Here is a 19,569-nt window from a genome sequence, read left to right as displayed (position 1 = left end):
TCATATCTCCTACATTAAAATTTGCATATGAAAATTATTTTCAATGCAAACTTGGAGACCAGGATAAAGATTGGGCTCCTCATACTTCCTGCCAGCGTTGTGCCAACGTTCTCCTAGCGTGGCTGAGGGGTGGAACTAGAAAAATGCCCTTCGCAATACCAATGGTATGGAGGGAGCCCACAAATCATACGACGGACTGCTTTTTTTGTTTAACAAAAATATGTGGGTTCAATAAAAAATATAAAGACAAAATTGTGTATGCTAATGTGCCTTCCGCTATTCGGCCAGTTACTTATTCGGAAGAATTCCCTGTGCCTAAATCTCCTGCAAAAATACCTCAGGCATTTGACGCAACCGAAGAAAAACAAGAAGAAACTCAAGACACTGAAAAATATAATTCACCACATTCGAAAGAGCTGCATTTATTAACACAGCCGGACCTCGATGATCTCGTGAGAGATTTAAATTTAACGAAGGAAGAAGCAGAGCTTTTTGGATCGCGCCTACAAGGATGGAATTTATTATACAGTTCAACAAAAATCACCCACTTTAGAACCCGGCAGCATAAATTCCAGCAGTATTTCTTGATGTCCGATGACTTATGCATTTGTACTGACATTAATTCTCTCGCAAGAACACTTGGTTTTGAACATATTGGAACCGAATGGCGGCTATTTATCGATCCATCAAAAACAAGTTTGAAAGTAGTATTACTGCACATTACTAATATATGTATATCCGTCCATCCCCATTGCATATTCGGTGAAAATGAAAGAATGCTACGAATCCCTAAAGACCGTGTTATGCAAAATTAACTATGATAAATATAAGTGGAAAATTTGTGCAGACTTAAAAGTGGTAGTCATATTGCTCGGTCTTCAAGCGGGATACACAAAATATTGCTGCTTTCTTTGCGAGTGGGACAGCAGAGCAAGAAATCAACATTACCTGCGAAAAGATTGTCCAAAACGAAAACACTCAACTCCAGGATCAAAAAATATAAAATATGAAAATCTGATTAATGCAGAAGACGTTATTTTGCCACCATTGCATATAAAGTTGGGAATAATGAAAAATTTTGTGAAAGCTATGGACAAAACTGGACACGAATTTGAATATTTGAAAACCAAATGTCCTAGAATTTCTGATGCCAAAATAAAAAAAGGTATATTTATCGGTCCCCAAATACGACAGTTACTTAAAGACAGTAATTTTAGTGAAAAATTAAATAAACTAGAAAAAAAAGTGTGGACTTCATTTTTGGAAACAATTAACAATTTTCTTGGGAACAATAGATCGGAAAACTATGTGCCCATAGTGAATAAACTTTTAAAAAATTGCCAAAAACTAGGATGCAATATGTCACTCAAGATACATTTCTTGCATTCGCATTTAGACTTTTTTCCTGCGAATCTTGGTGACGTGAGTGATGAACATGGAGAACGCTTTCATCAAGATATTTCAGTAATTGAAAAACGTTATCAAGGGAAAGACTTATGTGCGATGCTTGCAGACTATTGTTGGACACTTATCAGTGAAAATAGCGAAACCACGTATAAGCGGCAAGCAGTTTAGTTATCTTTATTAAGTATTTCCACAAAAAAATGTGAATATATTTTGTATTTTATAATCCTGCGTACTGATCGGCACCCAAAAGGAAAAACAATTTATGAAATTGAAGCATAGTAAATAAAACTTATTTGAGTGGTACACATGTCGGTCCGCATAGCTACCGCTTTTTGTAATAAATTATTTTTTTGTTACAAAAGGTATTTTTTGTATTAAATATACTATAAACGAGAGACTAACATTAAAAAATACATAAAATAATTTATACAGAATAAATATACTAATAAATAATAAATAACAATAGTATAACATTTAATAAAATATTACATTTAAGTAAGCAGACATAATTGCGCGCTTATAGCCACGCGCCGTTTCACCGCAGCGCGCCGCACAGTGGGTAAAATCGACGTTCTAGCTGTTCACGCCTATTTCACCATTATTTCAATACATAAAGACCACATTAAATAGGTCGTTGGATTCGTCTTGCCGTCAGCTATAACATTATTGAATAAAAAATATATAGTTATAAATAAATAATGAAGGTGACCACAATTTTTTATTGAAAAAAAATTTTTTTTGCAAATTTTTTGTATTGATATTTGTAAAAGTCTGTGTACTGATTACTTTTTGTAGGAAACATTTTTTTGTCACACCACCGGAAATGTCTGAAAACTCGTGTGAATAATGAATAATTTGGCCACGATTTCGATCGAACTCACCACTGTGCGCGTGTCACGCGACGCTTTAAACTATCATAACTACGGTTCCCCGGGTCGTCTCGGGTATAAATTTTGCACGATCTTTTAGAGGAGATCTTGCCGAAAATGTTCCACTTTGTCAGACCATGGGATTTTTTCGGTGATAAATCGTATCTGAAAAAGTTTGATCTTTGAACGTTTATTGTAACGAGAGTTTTTAATAGCTTTAATTAATATTATCGTTTTCGAATGTAATAGACATTTAAGAAACATTGTGCATTCGTTAAAAATCGATATGAGGACTTTGAGTTTTTAGCCCGTGAACAGCTAGAACGTCGATTTTACCCACTGTGCGCCGCGCCGCGCCGTATCCCGACGAACGACCGCGCTAGTGGAAGAGCACCACTGGCGTCAACGCATGTCGGGCGAAGATATTTTGCTTTCTGGTTCGAAGAAACATCGATGTCGCAAACTTCAAACGGGGGTTTTTCAAGATAAAAGTCTGCTCTATCGCGTGGTATAGTTCAATTTTTCGCTGGACCCTAATTTTTTGAGATAAATTGAAAAATATCCTCAAAAATTGGTGCAAAAGTGGCGTCTCTCCGTCTTTAATCATTGTTTAAACATGTTTAAACAATCATAATGTATTAATATTGGCTATCATTGTATTCGGGAAAGTCTACAGAATCTTTTGCTGTAAAGAACACAATTCAATATCTTTTATAATAACATCACAATATTTGTTTAAAGTTGAAAAATATGTTTTTTTTTTCAAAGCCATGTTTTTCAAAAACTGTGCGTATAGGAGCAAAATTAAGGACAGATTCGGAATCAGCGCAAAAAACTCTATAAGAAGGACCGAACAGTATATTGAAATCAAATTTGGTGTTGGACAGTGTAATCAATGCAAAACATTTTTATTTTGCATAAAGATCCGCAGTCTAGTAATCATGGTTAATTCGATCACAATCAATCCTTATCTCAATATTCTCCTTGTAAAATTAATAGTTTCTTAATTTTTATTACTAATCTTTTGTGCGTGATTGTTGAAAATCTACAATCTCAGAATTTCAAAATTTGCCTTGTGTAAACGTAACAAATGTAATTTTTACGCTTCATATTGATCACCTCGAATTCTATTACGTCAATGTTAATTGAAATTCAATCGTTTCATTTTATTTTTTCCATTACATTCATGACTGAAGAGACTAACATTTTATTTCCTGCAAATTGCAGTTCATTTCTGTATGTGAAAATGTGAATCTTTATGAAAGAATGTAAAACTGGTTTATTTTTTACAAAATATTCTCCCGCAATTACAATATTTATCAATAAAAATACAAATATGAGAACTTTTACACGTTATAAAACGCGGTTGGAGCGCTGGGCTGGTGCAGTTTATTTAATACGGTGTAATAAAAAACATTCTTTACTTAAATTTCTACATATGTATACATATACATATATAGGAGAGACACATAGAAAAGATACACATTTTCAAAACACTACAAAAACGTTATTTTTGCATAAAACGTTGTCAATTATTATACACAAGTCAAGTCGAAATCGATTGTTTATAAATAATATAAATCATAATAATAAAAACAAAACAAATGACAATAACAAAACAATTGTTTTAAAATTTTCGTGCAGGTAATCCTTTGCAGGATACATGTACGCATATTTTTGCCAATAAAAATCATGGAGGAAGTGAGGATTATCTATGTGATCATAGATTTTACATAGATCATAGATTCTGATTACAATGACACCAAACAAGATACAATTTGGTCCATATTTACTGCACATGTGAAGCATAACTTAGTTACTCCATACCGTCAATTAAACCACTAAATACAATTGAAATTATATTAGACATTTTAATCAAAACAATGTCAGAAATAAGTTCGATAAAGTTCCATTAAAAAATAATGAAAAATAAAGAAGTTTTGTAGTTGGATTAGTAGTGGTTCACACCGATATACCCGAGCCGAGGTCAGATTACGCGGCATGTTTACACTGCTCGGAGACCGAGGCAGCTCGAGCTTCGTGGCCTTGCGGTATTGCCCCTCAGTGGAGCGAGTAGGCAAGGGAAGATTTTCGTGGAGACTCAAAATTTTTATCGAAATTTTAAATATAGAATTTTGTACATGTTAAGTACTGTTCAACTTTCATTCGAAACATTTTGTCGTCAAATTATCCGAACTCTTGAAAATGTACAATTGAAGATGTACAAAGTTGAGATAGGTGTACAAACTCTTCACAGATTTCATTCTGTTATCATCTAAATTAGTATTGTTATTAATATTTGAACATCACCAATCATTCTGTAAGTTTTTTTTCGATTTCAAAACGAGGGTCGCGACTTTCGATGCTCATTTCTACTTAAATTAGGTATAACTCTGCAATATGGAAAAATCTGGAACCATTTATTTTTGGACTATAATCGCAAATCTTTATCGAATGTATTGGTACAAGAAAGAGTGCTCAATTCAGCTCAATAGTATAACAAAATCATCAATAAAGTTTTGAAATCGAAAAAAAAATTACAGAATGATTGGTAATGTTCAAATATTAATAACAATACTAATTTAGATTATAACAGAATGAAATGTGTGAAGAGTTTGTAAATACACCTATCTCAACTTTGTACATCGTAATCAAAGCATTCCGTTATCACTACTTCCCAAGAGTTCGGATAATCTGATGATAAAATGCTTCGAATAAAAGTTGAACAGTACTTAAACATGTACAAAATTCTATATTTAAAATTTCGAAAAAAAATTTTTTCTACAAAAAATTAAAAATATTTTGATTTTTTAGTGGACAAAATACATTTTTTACTTCATAATGTTATAGCTGGCGTCAAGGCGAATCCAATGACCTACTTTTTTATGACCCTGAGTCCATAAATAACGCTACAATATTTTATTCCCGTTTTTCAGCCAAATACCCCACTGTGCGGCGCACAGTGGTCTAAACGGGCCATTTAGCTGGACAAAATTATTCTAGCATTATTTTAAGACTTAAAGCCGTAGTTAAGTAGGTAATTGGATTCGTCTTGACATCAGATACAACAATATGTAATAAAAAATACTTAGTCGCGTTTAAAAAATTGACATAATTATATTTTTTTATTAAAAAAAAAATTTTTGTGAAATGTTTTTATTGGGATTTATAGATGACTGAGTATCGATTAACTTTTGTTTGAAACATTTTCTTGCCAGATTATCCGAAATGTTCAAATTATCGTGGTGAGAATTGGGCATTTCCACCGAAAAACTTCCGAACCGACCGTTTTATGTAAGTGCTTATGAATCACAAACGACAAAAGATAGCAAAGACTGATTCAAATAAAAGTTACATCGTATTTTTAGGCCGACAAATTTGTACGAAAATTTTCTAAAAACAATCATTTTCAAAATTTTAAAAAATTTATAAATCTTCAAAATTGTTTGCATAAATTTTAGGGGTCCAAAAATACGATATCACTTTTACTCCAACCATGTTTTGATATCTTTTTGTGTCGTTTGTGGCTTACGTAGAAGAGAATCATAGAGATGATTCGTATATCGACATTGAATTACTAAAAACTGTCTCAAATTCAAAGGTGCAAGTTCGTGCTAATAAAATTGATTTTTTCGGACACTCTAGACTTCTATAAAGATGTTCCAACATGTTCCATCCTAAAGGTTTTTAAAGGTTTTTTTTGCGAGACTGTCAAAGTTTGAATGCTATATACGTTTGAAGTATACATTCATTTTTAAGCAAATAAACAATATATTTAAGTTTTATTTGAGTTTTGTCCTTTTGGTTCATGCTGGTATCCATCATAGAATGAAAAATTCCACAAATATATCCACTACTAGATGTTCACAACGAGATATACTAATGAATAGTGAGGTGTCGAACGACGATGAAGAAATACGAAGATGAAAAATGAGTTGTTCGTGGGGGTATATTTTATTATGGGGTGATAGAAGGTGAAAAACCAACAGTGATTCTTCTGACCTGGTACCGTACCTCTCATTTACCGAAGCGAGAAATTTTCTGCGAGATTTCCATTTTTGGGTTTTGTCCAGCTAAATGGCCCGTTTAGACCACTGTGCGGCGCGGCGCACGGTGGGCTAAACCGACGAAATCTGTGTAAAAATCAAAGAGCTTTCGATACAAATGAGATAGAGCGATGAAATTTTTTTTAAATGAAAGCTGAAACTTTGCAGAATACGGGATAATTATGGAGATTGTGGTACGAACGTTTTTTAACCTTGAAAGAATTCGTTAAACTTGCACAATTTCAAGAAAATTGTGGTTTTTCCAATACCACGCGCGGAAAATTTTTTTTAACATGCGACACATCATTTCCCGTAGATTTTTCCACGCTGATTTCAAATCTGGTTTCAAAATTTGTCTACGACCTCAGGATTTTGCAAGAAATCGATTTTTGTGAACACAACTTGTGAAATCATTTTTTCGTTGAAATGAATTGGTAACCCACTAGTTTGAAGGAATATTGTATTCTCATATATAAAACACATTAAAAATAATCATAATGAAGTATTTGAACGTTTACTTAACGTATATCACTCCTTGTACGGCACTCCTTGTAGGCTATGAGTGACTGTAATGCATTACAGTCACGCTGTATGATTGTTTCATGGTTATTTTTAATGTTAAAAAAAAATTTTCCGCGCGTGGTATTGGCAAAACCACAATTTTCTTGAAATTGTGCAAGTTTAACGAATTCTTTCAAGGTTAAAAAACGTTCGTACCACAATCTCCATAATTATCCCATATTCTGCAGTTTCAGCTTTCATTTAAAAAAAATTTTATCGCTCTATCTCATTTCTATCGAAAGTTCTTTGATTTTTACACAGATTTCGTCGGTTTAGCCCACTGTGCGGCGCTTAGTGTTGCCTCAATTGAGGCAGACATGTTCACCGCTATCGTAGGTTGCCATTTAAGGCTGCGCTCACAGTGGCTCCGATATCGCCCGATTCGGCCGACGTCCGACGCATCTGTCTCTTTTTTCGAGCGCGCGAAAAAGAGACACAACGTCGGACGTCGGCCGAATTGGCCGATATCGGAGCCACTGTGAACGGAGCCTAACGCGTAATCGGCGGACGACATACGACTCCGGCCGGCCTTTGGTCCACAGTGGCTGGCTCCTATTAGACACAAAGAGTGACAGTAACGAATCAAAAGGTACCACTGCAGGGTATCGTATAATCTCGGAAGTAAAGCGAGTCGGTTCTTCACTGAAACGTTTTCTTGTCTGTCTTGTAAGCGGCTCTCCGAACCGCGAGGGGAAACCAACGATAACGAAACTCGGCCGATTTACATTCGCATATCCGATCCGCAGCGCAGATGCTTTTTTCATCTCCGCTGGATGCTTTTGTGCACGCTGAATTTCCGCATCGATTTCACGGTTTAAACATCGTGGCAGCCCGGAGTCTTTGAACATGTGTACCCCACCGAACCACCTTACGTTTCCGGAAAATGTACACTCGAAGCCGCGCAGGAGAGAACTGTCGCGTTGACAAACACAGCGTTTCAAAGACCTGCGAAGTTCAAAACTTGTTCCAACTGCCTGTCAACTCGCCCAGGCGGACTTCTTCCCGGGCATCGGAAAATCTTGCGCTCAGCTTGTGCACGGAATTTTAGCAATTTTGGGAGGGAAGTTGGTATCTTAGGAGCTGCCTACGAGTTTCACTTTGGGTGCGTTCCGTTTCACGCATAATGCGCATACACTGTATAGTGTAGTATAAGAGTCTCTATGCATACACTATACAGTGTATGCGTCTGAAGCGTGAAACGGAACGCACCCTTTATATGCAAATTTCTGGCTTCATGTGAAGTACACTCACAATTGAAATTGCTAATCGAGGCTAGTTTGTTTTCACATCAATACCTTCTAAAAATAGGGTTATTTAGTCGTATACAGTCTGCTGGCATTTTCTTGAGACCAGCGATATAGACAACGGACCTTAATAGCCGTGCGCTCGACTCGCCTCTACCTGAAACGGAGGTACACGGCGTCCTTTACCAGCTCATTGTGACGCCAATTTTAAAGATACCATCTTGTTCAAGGGCTCATTTTAAAGGGGAAACTTCAAGGAATATAACCATATTTTTTTCAAAATTTAAATCACTCCGCCCCATCATCGAAAAAAACGCAAAAGAAGAATTTGTTTAAATTTTTCGACATTATAAAGTTGATTGTCGCGGTTGAAAAAATTATTTTGTAATAGCCCAATCCTTTCCGAATAAAACCAAAAAAAAGTTTAGCTCAATCGGACAAACCGTTCTTGAGATAAAAATTCGTAAGTGAGGCCCGTTTTCGCCGAAATGGGCAAAAATTGAAAAATTTGAAGTCCTGCCATTTCTAAAAAAATTCGAAACCGGCAAAATGATGACTTAAACCCCCCGTAATTTCGCAGGGACTACAACATATTTCAGTTAGAACAAAATCGGCGATGGTGCCTGCAAAAAGTGATCGATTCGGCATGGAATGACCCAGAAGCGTGAAGTTGTGTTTAATCTGTCATTTCCGATCGTTTAAAAGCCTTTGGGAAGGTCTACAAGGAAGGAAAGTGGGTCCCGTATGAACTCAAGCCAAGAGACATTGAAAAGCGAAAAACCATCTGTAAAATTCTGCTTGCGAAATATAAAAAAAGTTGTCAAAGAAACGTTAGAAGCACTTCGCCGGGATGTGCTACCCCGTGCGGCTTGTTAGCTAGACTGTGCCCCTTCTGACTATCACTTGTTTCGATCGATGGCACACGCACTTGCTGAGGAACGATTTAATTCTTACGAAGATGTCGAAAAATGAGTCTCTGACAGGATGACCTGCAAAGATGACTCATTCTTTCGTCGCGGAATTCGCTTGCTGCCCGAAAGATGGGGAAAAGTCATCGCTAACGATGGACAATATTTTGATCAATGTACTTTTCCATTTTGTTTCTTAAATAAAGCTCTACTTTTTGTAAAAAAAAAACGGACGGAACTTTCCGATTGACCTAATATTTTGCTAAATACACCGCAAGCAGTGCAGTGATATACTACACGTGATTCGGTGGAGCCACCAGTGCGCCAAAGGCAAGGGCAGAGTTTGCTGGTGTCCGAAACGCTCGATCTCACTTCAAATCACGACGCCGCTAATCGCGAAACACCACCGCGACATTAATACAATCGGTGTCAGCTGCACCGGCCGTCTATTGTACCAGATAGTCGTGGATTACAATGGCCAATTTACCATTTAATCCTAGAAGTTGATATAACGTGCCCGAGCACGTATTCGTTCGCCCCCGCTTTAGATACTCTCATTATTTATTAGACACCATTGAATTACCCTTGACAGCCGTAAATTGATTCGGAATCAGGAAACGCTCTAAAGCCTTCGATCTACATGGTCGCATAGTGATTTCCCAATTGCATTAGAGAATCACGTTATATCCACTCGCCTCGAGAAATGTTAATATGCCAGTTGCTTCAGAAACGAAGCTTTCAGACTTTTTACATTTACTGTAACCTCGTTCGTTAACGACATACACCTAAGAAAAAGTTTTTTAGTTATTAGTCTTAATACCATAACTACCGTATCAAAAGTTAACGTGTATTCACTGTTCCGCACATTTTCTCCACTTTTAATACCGCGGAGTTAATCGATTTGGGAAATGAACGTTTCAAAAATATCAAAAATAACAATAGCGACGAAGAGTTGACAGCAGGTAATTTTTAAAATGAAAAACATCAAATGCCGAAGCAATTACAATTAATACTGTGGGAACCAGTCTCGTTGACACGTTTTAACTGTTTTATAAACTTAATGATCAATCGTGCATAAGTGATACAAATCTTCGTTTCTCTTTATTGGTAAGCCCTTGACAGTTGGTCGTCCGACAAATCCCATTAATTTTATCCTTCTCGACCGTGATGGACATTTCGAAAGGAATGTAGATTTTATAAGTAGATTTTTTACCAAATTAGCTAATTCGATCTGGCCCAGTGTGCGCAGGGACGGTAAATCGCCGATTACGATGACACGCCGCCGTCGAATGGGTATGAATCCATCTCTGAATTTGGATTTCCGCCAGCCAGCTCGCGAATCGCGTATTTTATTCGACTTTCTTCCGTGTTCGCGTTTCTTTTCCTGTCCGTTCACGGAATTCCCGGCGCCGTTGATTCTTCCGACATCCGTTCGCGTTCCCTCGCTCGTAATTCGAAAATTTTCCTCGGGCCTGTGCGACGACGCAAACTCCACTTTCTAGCGGCGCACGAGAGAAACTGTCTCGCCGGGCAATTCTCTTTGAATTTAATCGCGCACGAGTTCGCGCAACGAAACCCCGCTCGAAGAGCTCGAGGACCGCTTTCCCGAGGAAAACAGTTTGTTCAAGCTCGAAGGGAAACCGAGCTAGTCCCGAGCAGTCCACTGATGAGCTTAGCGGATCCCGGGCTCCTTCTTCCGATAGAATAACGTGGACCAAAGTGGATTTGTCGTCCTGTATAGGGTTGAGTGCTCTTCCGAGGCTGCGCTGCTTCCTTTTCTGCTCCTAACGTCGACGCAAAATATTTGTTTCGCGTGCAGTGTTTGATTTGAACCATTTCGATGGAGGCTAACTCTAGAACAGGGAACCTCAATCGTCCGACTTCGACCTCGACCTCTTTTTGTTAAACCATAGTTCGGTCTCGAGCAGGCGGAACGTGAGAATTCGACACGGTCCTGAAATCATTCGGCTGTCATCAGGAACCACTTTATAGATTTCCGTGAGTGAGGCTCATCGCTGTCCTCCTTTGCCTAGTTTTTCAAACGCACTCCAACTCTGACGACCATAGGGAATTTTATTGTGATTTATATAAAATTTAAAATTTCATTTTTACTAAAATTTTAAATTAATTTTTTAATATTGAAACAGCTTATATTTCATTCCCCTTTCATTTCAGTAAATAATTTTAAAGTAATCTTTTAAAGTAATAATAATAACTTATTTGGTGTATTAAAAAACTAAATAATAAAAAATGAGGAAGCTTTTTGAAGGTAAAGAATTAAGAAAAATTAATTTTATATGTTGTAGGACATTGTCTATACAAGTTAGTAGTTGTGAATCTTATGTGACTGATTTAGGAATGCACTGTTTTCTTCATAACAATAAAAAATTCATATGCTATCTACGTGTTCACCTACAAAGAAACTATTAATGTCAAAATGTGCCCCTCTTGATACCATTCAACCATACGCGAACCAATTTACGCTAGAAACAATAATGGTCGTGTAAATCGAAGTAATATGTGGTAACCTACCCTGTATAATGTGTATATTTTTATAATAGAAAATACTGTTTCTATTGTAATTGGAAATTATGCTCGTCCCAGTTACATGGTTGAACTATCGATGCAATTACATAGTACTTTGCGTTCACTGCAGTTTTCCAGGAAGCCTCATACACGATGAAACTCTAGTTTCTACTATGTACAGAGATCATATTTATCTTCAACATATTATAGTAACAAAACTTCCAGGTAACAGGAAATTTAATTCTTGACAATGTCTTTTTAAAAGATTTGAACAATAGCAAATATTTTATATTGATTGCAAGTATTAGATTATTATAAATACTACATCTTTATTATAATAAATAAATATATATGTATCATAGTATAATGAAACAAATATTTTTTATATTATTAGACTGCGAGTCCTGTGCATTTATGACACTAAAAACATTAGAAGAATTTAAAAACGTTGTTCAATAATTCTCGACTCATTAAATCTACTAAAGAGGACAATAACTTTTGGATTTTACTTCTACTTGTATTTACTTCTGTTGCAATTCAGATAGAAAACTTTTATTTTCGTAGAACAAAGATTGAAATAAAATTATATTTTTAGTTCCCACTTTCCTTTTATAAAACGAACAAATTTCTATTTTTACAGAAAAAATCCTATTGCCACGCGAATATCTCGTCTCTCTGGTTGAATGTTAGCTTAGACTCCCGGAAGTTAGTCTGGACATTGTCGGCAAACGACTTTAGGAAATGCCTTCTTGCACCGCTGCCCGGAACCAGCCCCTGATTGTCAGTCCTTCCTACTCTGATTTATCATATTGTGGTTCTGGAAACGTTCTGTAGCTTTATCATAGTCTCTGCAGCTTAACAATTCCCCCCTAAAATAAATGTCAGCCCTGATTCTACGTTATTAATGTACATTGTTATTTAACTGGTTAGTTAAGTAAAAATCAGCGTGAGTTTCTGTTTCTAGATTCTTTTTTAAAAGATTGTATTCTTTCTAGAATTTTGCACGATCCTGAATTGCAATATTTCTTGTATCGTAGTTTGATGACGTCTCAAATGAAAATTAAATGAAAATTCTTCGAGATTTTGTTGTAAATGTAAGGTTGTATATTTTCTACAATATTGCACGATTCTGAATTGCAATAGTTCTTTTATCGTAGTTTAATGACGTCACGTACGAAATTTGAATGAAAATTCTTCTAGATTTTGTTTTAAATTCAAGGTTGTATATGTTCTACAATTTTGCATGATCCTGAATTGCAATATTTCTTTTATCGTAGTCTAATGACGTCGCAAATGAAAATTAAATGAAAATTCTTCCAGATTTTGTTTTAAATACAAGGTTCTATATTTTCTACAATTTTGCACGATCCTGAATTGCAATATTTCTTGTATCGTAGTCTGATGATGTTGCAAATGAAAATTATAAATGAAGATTCTTTTTGATTTTGTTTTATATACAAGGTTGTATATTTTCTACAATATTGCACGATTCTGAATTGCAATAGTTCTTTTATCGTTGTTTAATGACGTCGCGTACGAAATTTGAATGAAAATTCTTCTAAATTTTGTTTTAAATTCAAGGTTGTATATGTTCTACAATTTTGCATGATCCTGAATTGCAATATTTCTTTCATCGTTGTTTAATGACGTTACGTAGGAAATTTGAATGAAAAACTTTTATTTTATTGTGTTTCGTACATAAACATCTAAAATTCACATTACAATAGTACACATACTTCAAAGACTTGTGTTCTATCTGAATAATATAAATTCAATGAAATCGATTAAAGACATACAATATTATTCTCACTCATAGAAGAAAGAGTATTACGAAAAAACTTATAATAACAATAGTCAATATAAAACTTATAGAATATTAATTTTCGGATCGCCGATTTTGATGAAACTTTTTATGGTGATTCTAGAGACAAAATAAGCAGACACGTGTCCGAGCTTTTATGCCAATGTGCTTATTTTTCACGAGGATATTTAACATGTAATTTTTGGATTCCTCTGTATACAGAGTGTGGCCGGACGGGTGGTACAATCGGGCAGGGGATGAATCTACATGTAACAATAAGTCGAAGAAAAAGAATAACATTTTCTTCTGCATTTTCAGAGAATCTGTTTTCTCGAAAACGAGCAAATACACGTGCAGTTGATAGGAATCGTCTGACGCGTCTGATCATGGCCAACGAATTCTACTGTCTGCGTATACTAGCTAAAGCATACGAACCAGACGGATCTTTAAAGTCGATTTTCTTGTAAACGAAGCGTTTTTTTCTACTTGTTTTTACATGTAGAATCATCCCCTGCCCGGTTGTACCACCCGTCTGGCCTCAGCCTGTATAATAAGTAAATAAATAAGAATACAAATAGATTTGGAAATAAATATGTAACAAACATAAACTGCATTATACAGATATATCCAAAGATTATATGTTAAATACGTTCGTAAAAGATGAGTACTAGCAAAAAATCAATTGCAAAATTTGCACCGAACAAACAGACAGACAGACAAGAAAGCGAGCTAATAAAAACGTGGTAAAAAGGCTCGGACACGTGTCCGCTTATTTTGTCTCCAGAATCAGCACAGAAAGTTTCATTAAAATCGGCGAGTCCACAGCTGTGACCTCTCCTTGATAGTACACCTTACATATACATAAATCAGACTTAATATACTATAGAACATCGTAACAGGAACGGTCCCAACAAAGTCAAATAAAGCATTAATCCATTCGAATAGCAACCCTGTCATTCGCGCAATGAAACTTGTGTACCACAAGGAATCCCGACATCTTTACAAGACTCAACGATGTCTTCCTCGATATGTGCTTTGCGTTTTGTAGCGATCTCTTTGGAGCCATAAATATTCCACGTCGTATATCAATGGTTTGAATGGAACTTCCAGGAGAACGCAACAATTCGTACAAGCAAAACATCCCCTATTCTTCAGCAGCCGAAAACGTTGCATTAATCCAGGAAAGCTTCCCAATACTCCCGAAAGCCATCCCCGAAAACCACAATTCCAAGATAGTTGAATGCAAGAAAGAGCATTCTCGTGCTTTTCTACGATCCGGCGCTTCAAACAAGAGAGAGAGAGGAAAATCGCGACGGGAAAAATTTAATTTGGATCCTCGGGGAACCGGTACGCAACGGTGTATACAGTTTAACGAGAAAATGTCGGCGCAACTTGGCGTCTTTCCACCCTTGTCCCGCGAACTGGACTCAAGAAACGTAATCCCAACTGCATCGTTTATTAACTAAACCGTGGTCCGTGTAACTGGACTAACTGCGCAACAATTGAACCAAATTGTGCACTGTTAAAACTACGACTGAGAATTGAATTAACTCGAAAGTCCGAGACTCGGCGCTTCGCTAGCGAACGAAATGATAAGATAACACGGAAAATTATCGGAGTAAGGACTTCATATTATATAATATCTATAGTAAATAGAGCTATTCACTTTGCAATTAGACTGCCGGTGTTTATGCATTTTCCAATTTCTGGCGACTTTTGAGTAAGTGAAATGACATCAAATCCTATTTTTTTAATGGAAACAGCCTTTGTAGAAACAAAACAAACGTAAATGCATAAAGATCCGTAGTCGACTTGTAACCAACATTTGTACAGCATTTGACATGTAACCACAAATTAAACGAATCATGCAAAACATTATCAATTCAATACTAAATCTACACTGATAATAGAAAATAAAATTTATTTGTTCTTTCTTAAAGAGCCATCGTTTATATTGAGGTGTAAAATAAAATTTAAGGGTAAATCCTCTAAATTGCTGCAAATCATATCTATCTACGTATGTACGTAAGGTTTACAAGAAAATGTTGTTTCAATTTTTTCATTAATTTCAGAAAATTCATCTCGAAAATGTTGATCCATCTATATTAAAATTTAAACATACGATATGTTATTGAAACATAAAATGTGCAAACGTGAAAGTAAAACAAAATGTGAAAGTAATAACTTTCCAAATTTTTAAATAAACTCTTTTAAATAAAGAGTGTTTTTACGTAGATTTTGCAGTTTTCAGTATAGCATGTGATTAAATAATGAAATTTGTCAGTTGAATTTGTCAGAAAATTGGTCAGTTAGGTAGTTTTACTCGAACGAAATGATGAGACACTATCCAGAAAATAGTGTCCTGCACTATGTAAATAAACAGAACTGCTAAAAATAATATTAGTCATAGGTCAGTGTTAATTAATTTTGTATTACCTCAATTATTCGATGGAATAGGTTTAGATTTATTTGTCTATGTAAATATCATCTTCGTATATTGCTTTACTGAGTTGATGCATTTCCTGTGTTATTTATCTCTTGAGAACATGCTAAGGTATCTAAAAACGATACGTTTTCAGTTGCAAAATATTTTCAAACCTTCGCAAAAGCTCGAATGTTTCCTTTAGGGTGTATTTGCAAGGTTTTACAGTTTTTGTTTCATACAATCTGTATCAATGAAATCTCATGCAAAATCCCACTTTAAATAAAAGTCTAACTTTCCTATGTGACATCATTTTATATCTTGTTTGAAGCATCGTTTACTACTTCTTGGATAGATTATTTCAATGACATAATTCTGAATTTGTTTTCTAATTAATTTCAATAAGCAATCATGATGTTTAGTAGCAGATATTTTTTATTTCAGAGGGGAAAGCGAATTAGCAGAGCCTACAGCTGCAAGTTACTATAATATGTATAATACTAAGTTGCTGTCCATATAGTAAGAGTATTAAAAAATATATTTAAACTATTAATATATCGAAAATATATCAATTATCGATTTGAGTTGGGTTATCGATTTATTTTGAAAAGCATTAACATCAAAAATCCTGGTATTGATAAGCTTAATGAAATAATTCTACATGCAGAGTTATTGACTGGTCAAGGCAGTAGACATTAACGCAGGGTTTGATAGTTTGGTAAATTAGCCAAAGGTTTGACAAACAAGTGGAATAATCACTACATTTTTGTCAGAAACGAGTAGATGTACTCTAAAACAGTAAAAACATTAGAAGAATTTAAAAATGATATATTATATTATTTTCAACCTATTAAACACATTAATAATTAAAATAAATTTCTATTTCGCTCGAGTTTATTGCAATTCCGGTAGAATATTTTTATTTTGCATAAATAATCACCATCATTGGAACAGAAGTATATTTCTTACCAGACTCACACAGAAATTTTTAAATTCTAATCTTTGTCCTGTGGATATTCAACAAATGGATACTGAAGTTGATTATAAACCCATCATAAATATTTTTAACATCTATATTTACAATAATTACATATATCAGTCAGGCCACTATTTTCAGGAACAGTGTCTTGTGATTTGTTCCAAGAGGAATTCTATTATTTTTATTCAATTTTGGAATATGTTAGCACTGTTCATTTACTTTTTGAGGATGTTGAATATGGACTTTAATGTTAGATAGATTGGATACCCCATAATAAAGCAACAGAGTCTTGTAATTTGTTCCAAGAGGAATTCTATTATTTTTATTGAATTTGGGAACGTGTTAGCATTGTTCTTTTACTTGTTGAGGATGTTGGATATGGACTTTGATGTTAGATAGATTGCATAGTCCTACATTAAAGCAACAGTGTCTTGTAATTTGTTCCAAGAGGAATTCTATTATTTTTATTCAATTTTGGAATGTGTTAGCACTTTCATGTACTTTTTGAGGATGTTGGATATGGACTTTGATGTTAGATAGATTGGCTAAAAGCAATATTAAACGGATAGACTCGCGTTTCTAGGATTACAAGGGTGCGCAATGCGCCTTCTGATTTCTCGATAATTCAAAGATGGGGGTTTTCAGTACTGAAAAGCGTTAGGCTAGATAATCGATCAATCTGGCCGCGATCGCCCTCGAAAATCCTATTTTTACGTTTACGAGGTGTAATTTGCATTATTTGGCAGCATGTAGCTGCCGCAGCTTTATGAAAATAGCTACATGCGCAGCTGTATGCTTCAGAATAATGCATATTACGCCTATCAAACGTAAAAATAGGACTTTTGAGGGCGATCGCGGCCTAGATTGATCTTCTATCTAGCGCTTTCGACTACAGAAAAACACCATCCTTGCATGATCGAGAAATGAGAAGGCGCATCCCGCACCCTTGCAATCCTGGAAACGTGTCTACCCACTTTAGTTTTTATTCCGACAATTTTCAAGGTACCTTATCATTTTATTTGCCAATGCGCGTCTCGGGACATTCGGTCCCCCGGGATTGCACTCATTACCGAAATCAAGGCACCGTAGAAAATGTCTGCGATCGGTCGACCGGTTGTTCGGTTTCGATCGGATGCAACGCGGCAGAGAAATTCCTCAAACAGCGTCGTTCTAGCGTTACTCGATCGTGTGAAACTCTGAAATTCGTGGATAAACTCTTTCTTGCATGGCTAGTGTCTTCTTTATGTAAGCCTTCCCCTCCTCCGCCCCTTCATCGATCGATGTCGTCGATTTCGGCATCGGGACGCCAATCATCTCCGAGAACTCCTTCGCGATGCTCTTCTTTCTCGGAGGACTGCACGGGTCCGGACCAATCTTTACTTTCCGTCTTCCTTTAACCGGCAAGTCTTCCTCCGAGCTGTCCTCTTCGTCCACCGGAGAGTCCTCCTCCTCACTTCCTCTAACGTGCGCGTCACTGATCGTTTTCCGCGACCATTCGCTCTCGCTGACTTGCCTGTTTTCAACGGAGAATTGGAGCAATGTGGGTTACGGCGAAACTCTTTTCTATATCAAGCATTTCACGAATGCTTTACGTTTGAATTTCCCGCGGACTACCTGGCGGAAGCTACGTGTTTAGGACGAGTCGCAAGAAAAAGAGTACATATTTATCTGCGCTGGAAAGGTGGAACAAAATGTCCGGGGCAAAAGCTTTTCTGTTGGACGGAAATGTAATTATAAAAGTAATTTTTTATTGTTTCACGTTGCTTTTTCCTGTTTTCGTAGCGCTTTTGAATAGCGTTGTATACTTTTAGCTTTATGGGGTAGTAGCTAATCTCAGGGCTAATTCAATGATCTAATTTAGATACTGTGCTCTTGGTATTGCTTTCATTACGCTATATTATACATATGTGATGTCATGTTTTAAAAGAAAAATTGTTAAGCTATTTATCCAGTAAAAAGCCTTCTGTGTCGGAGAAAAAAATACGCTCGTTAGAAACGTTCGAAAAAGAAATTTTTGTCTTGAAATGTTCATTCTTTCATAAATTTCAAGTTTTTCTCGTCTACAATTAGTAGTTTTGGATCCTTTTATTTTCTATTTATTTTCTAAATTGTTTTAGAACTAAATTAAATAAGTAAACCATTTTACCTACGATAAACCTACGTTAAAAATAGAGTGTTTTAAATGTAGATACATAATTAAAACTAACATATAATGATTATAAATAATAAATAGCTACTTTATACAGTTTAAGAAAATATGAATGACACCAAACAAAAATCGACGAAAATAATGGTAAACTAAAAGGAAGTAATGTCCCCATATACAGTAGCGGACAAAGGTTAAGACCGCTCTAAAGAAGACGATAACTTTTTTGATATTGTACTATACGATTTGAAATTTTTTGGGAAGCTAGAGCAATTAGTTTACTAAAGGATATGAAAAGAAATTTTTTCAAAAATTGCAACTGATCGGAATTGTTGAAAAAATACTAAAAGTTGAATTTTTAATTTTTTTATGTGGGCCTATATTGAAAATTTAAAAAATACTTTTTGTGAATCTTTGTCAATTAGATGAACTGTGAAAGTTTCATCGAAATCGGTCAACGTTGCAATGAGGTACAAACGTTTAAAGATGGTAAAAATTGCAGATTTTCACGATTTATTGCCGAAAATCGTGAAAATCTGCAATTTTTACTATCTTTAAACGTTTGTAGCTCATTGCAACGTCGACCAATTTTGACGAAATTTTCAGAATATGTTTAATTGACACAGATCTACAAAACGTATTTTTTAAATTTTCAATATA

At 35.5% G+C, this 19,569-nt stretch overlaps 2 protein-coding genes across 5 annotated transcripts in view; both read left to right on the top strand.

Annotated features, from left to right (window-relative positions):
* The window catches only part of LOC143215015 (furin-like protease 1), a 549,701-nt gene that overhangs the window by 355,898 nt on the left and 174,234 nt on the right, over nt 1–19,569 (top strand). The gene's annotated exons all lie outside the window — the stretch shown is intronic.
* Nucleotides 620–9,932, top strand: LOC143215018 (uncharacterized). The gene has a single exon (XM_076436694.1). The coding sequence runs from the start codon at nt 769–771 to the stop codon at nt 1,573–1,575; it is 807 nt and encodes a 268-aa protein (XP_076292809.1). The 5' UTR covers nt 620–768; the 3' UTR covers nt 1,576–9,932.

Source organism: Lasioglossum baleicum, chromosome 13 (assembly GCF_051020765.1).
Source record: "Lasioglossum baleicum chromosome 13, iyLasBale1, whole genome shotgun sequence".
Classification (NCBI taxonomy): domain Eukaryota; kingdom Metazoa; phylum Arthropoda; class Insecta; order Hymenoptera; family Halictidae; genus Lasioglossum; species Lasioglossum baleicum.
Note: the sequence above shows the minus strand (reverse complement) of the source record. Positions and strands in the feature narration are given on the sequence as shown.

Bases quoted from the DNA above. Each gene is read 5' to 3' on its own strand.
- LOC143215018 (XM_076436694.1), top strand. From the start codon at position 769: ATGAAAGAATGCTACGAATCCCTAAAGACCGTGTTATGCAAAATTAAC.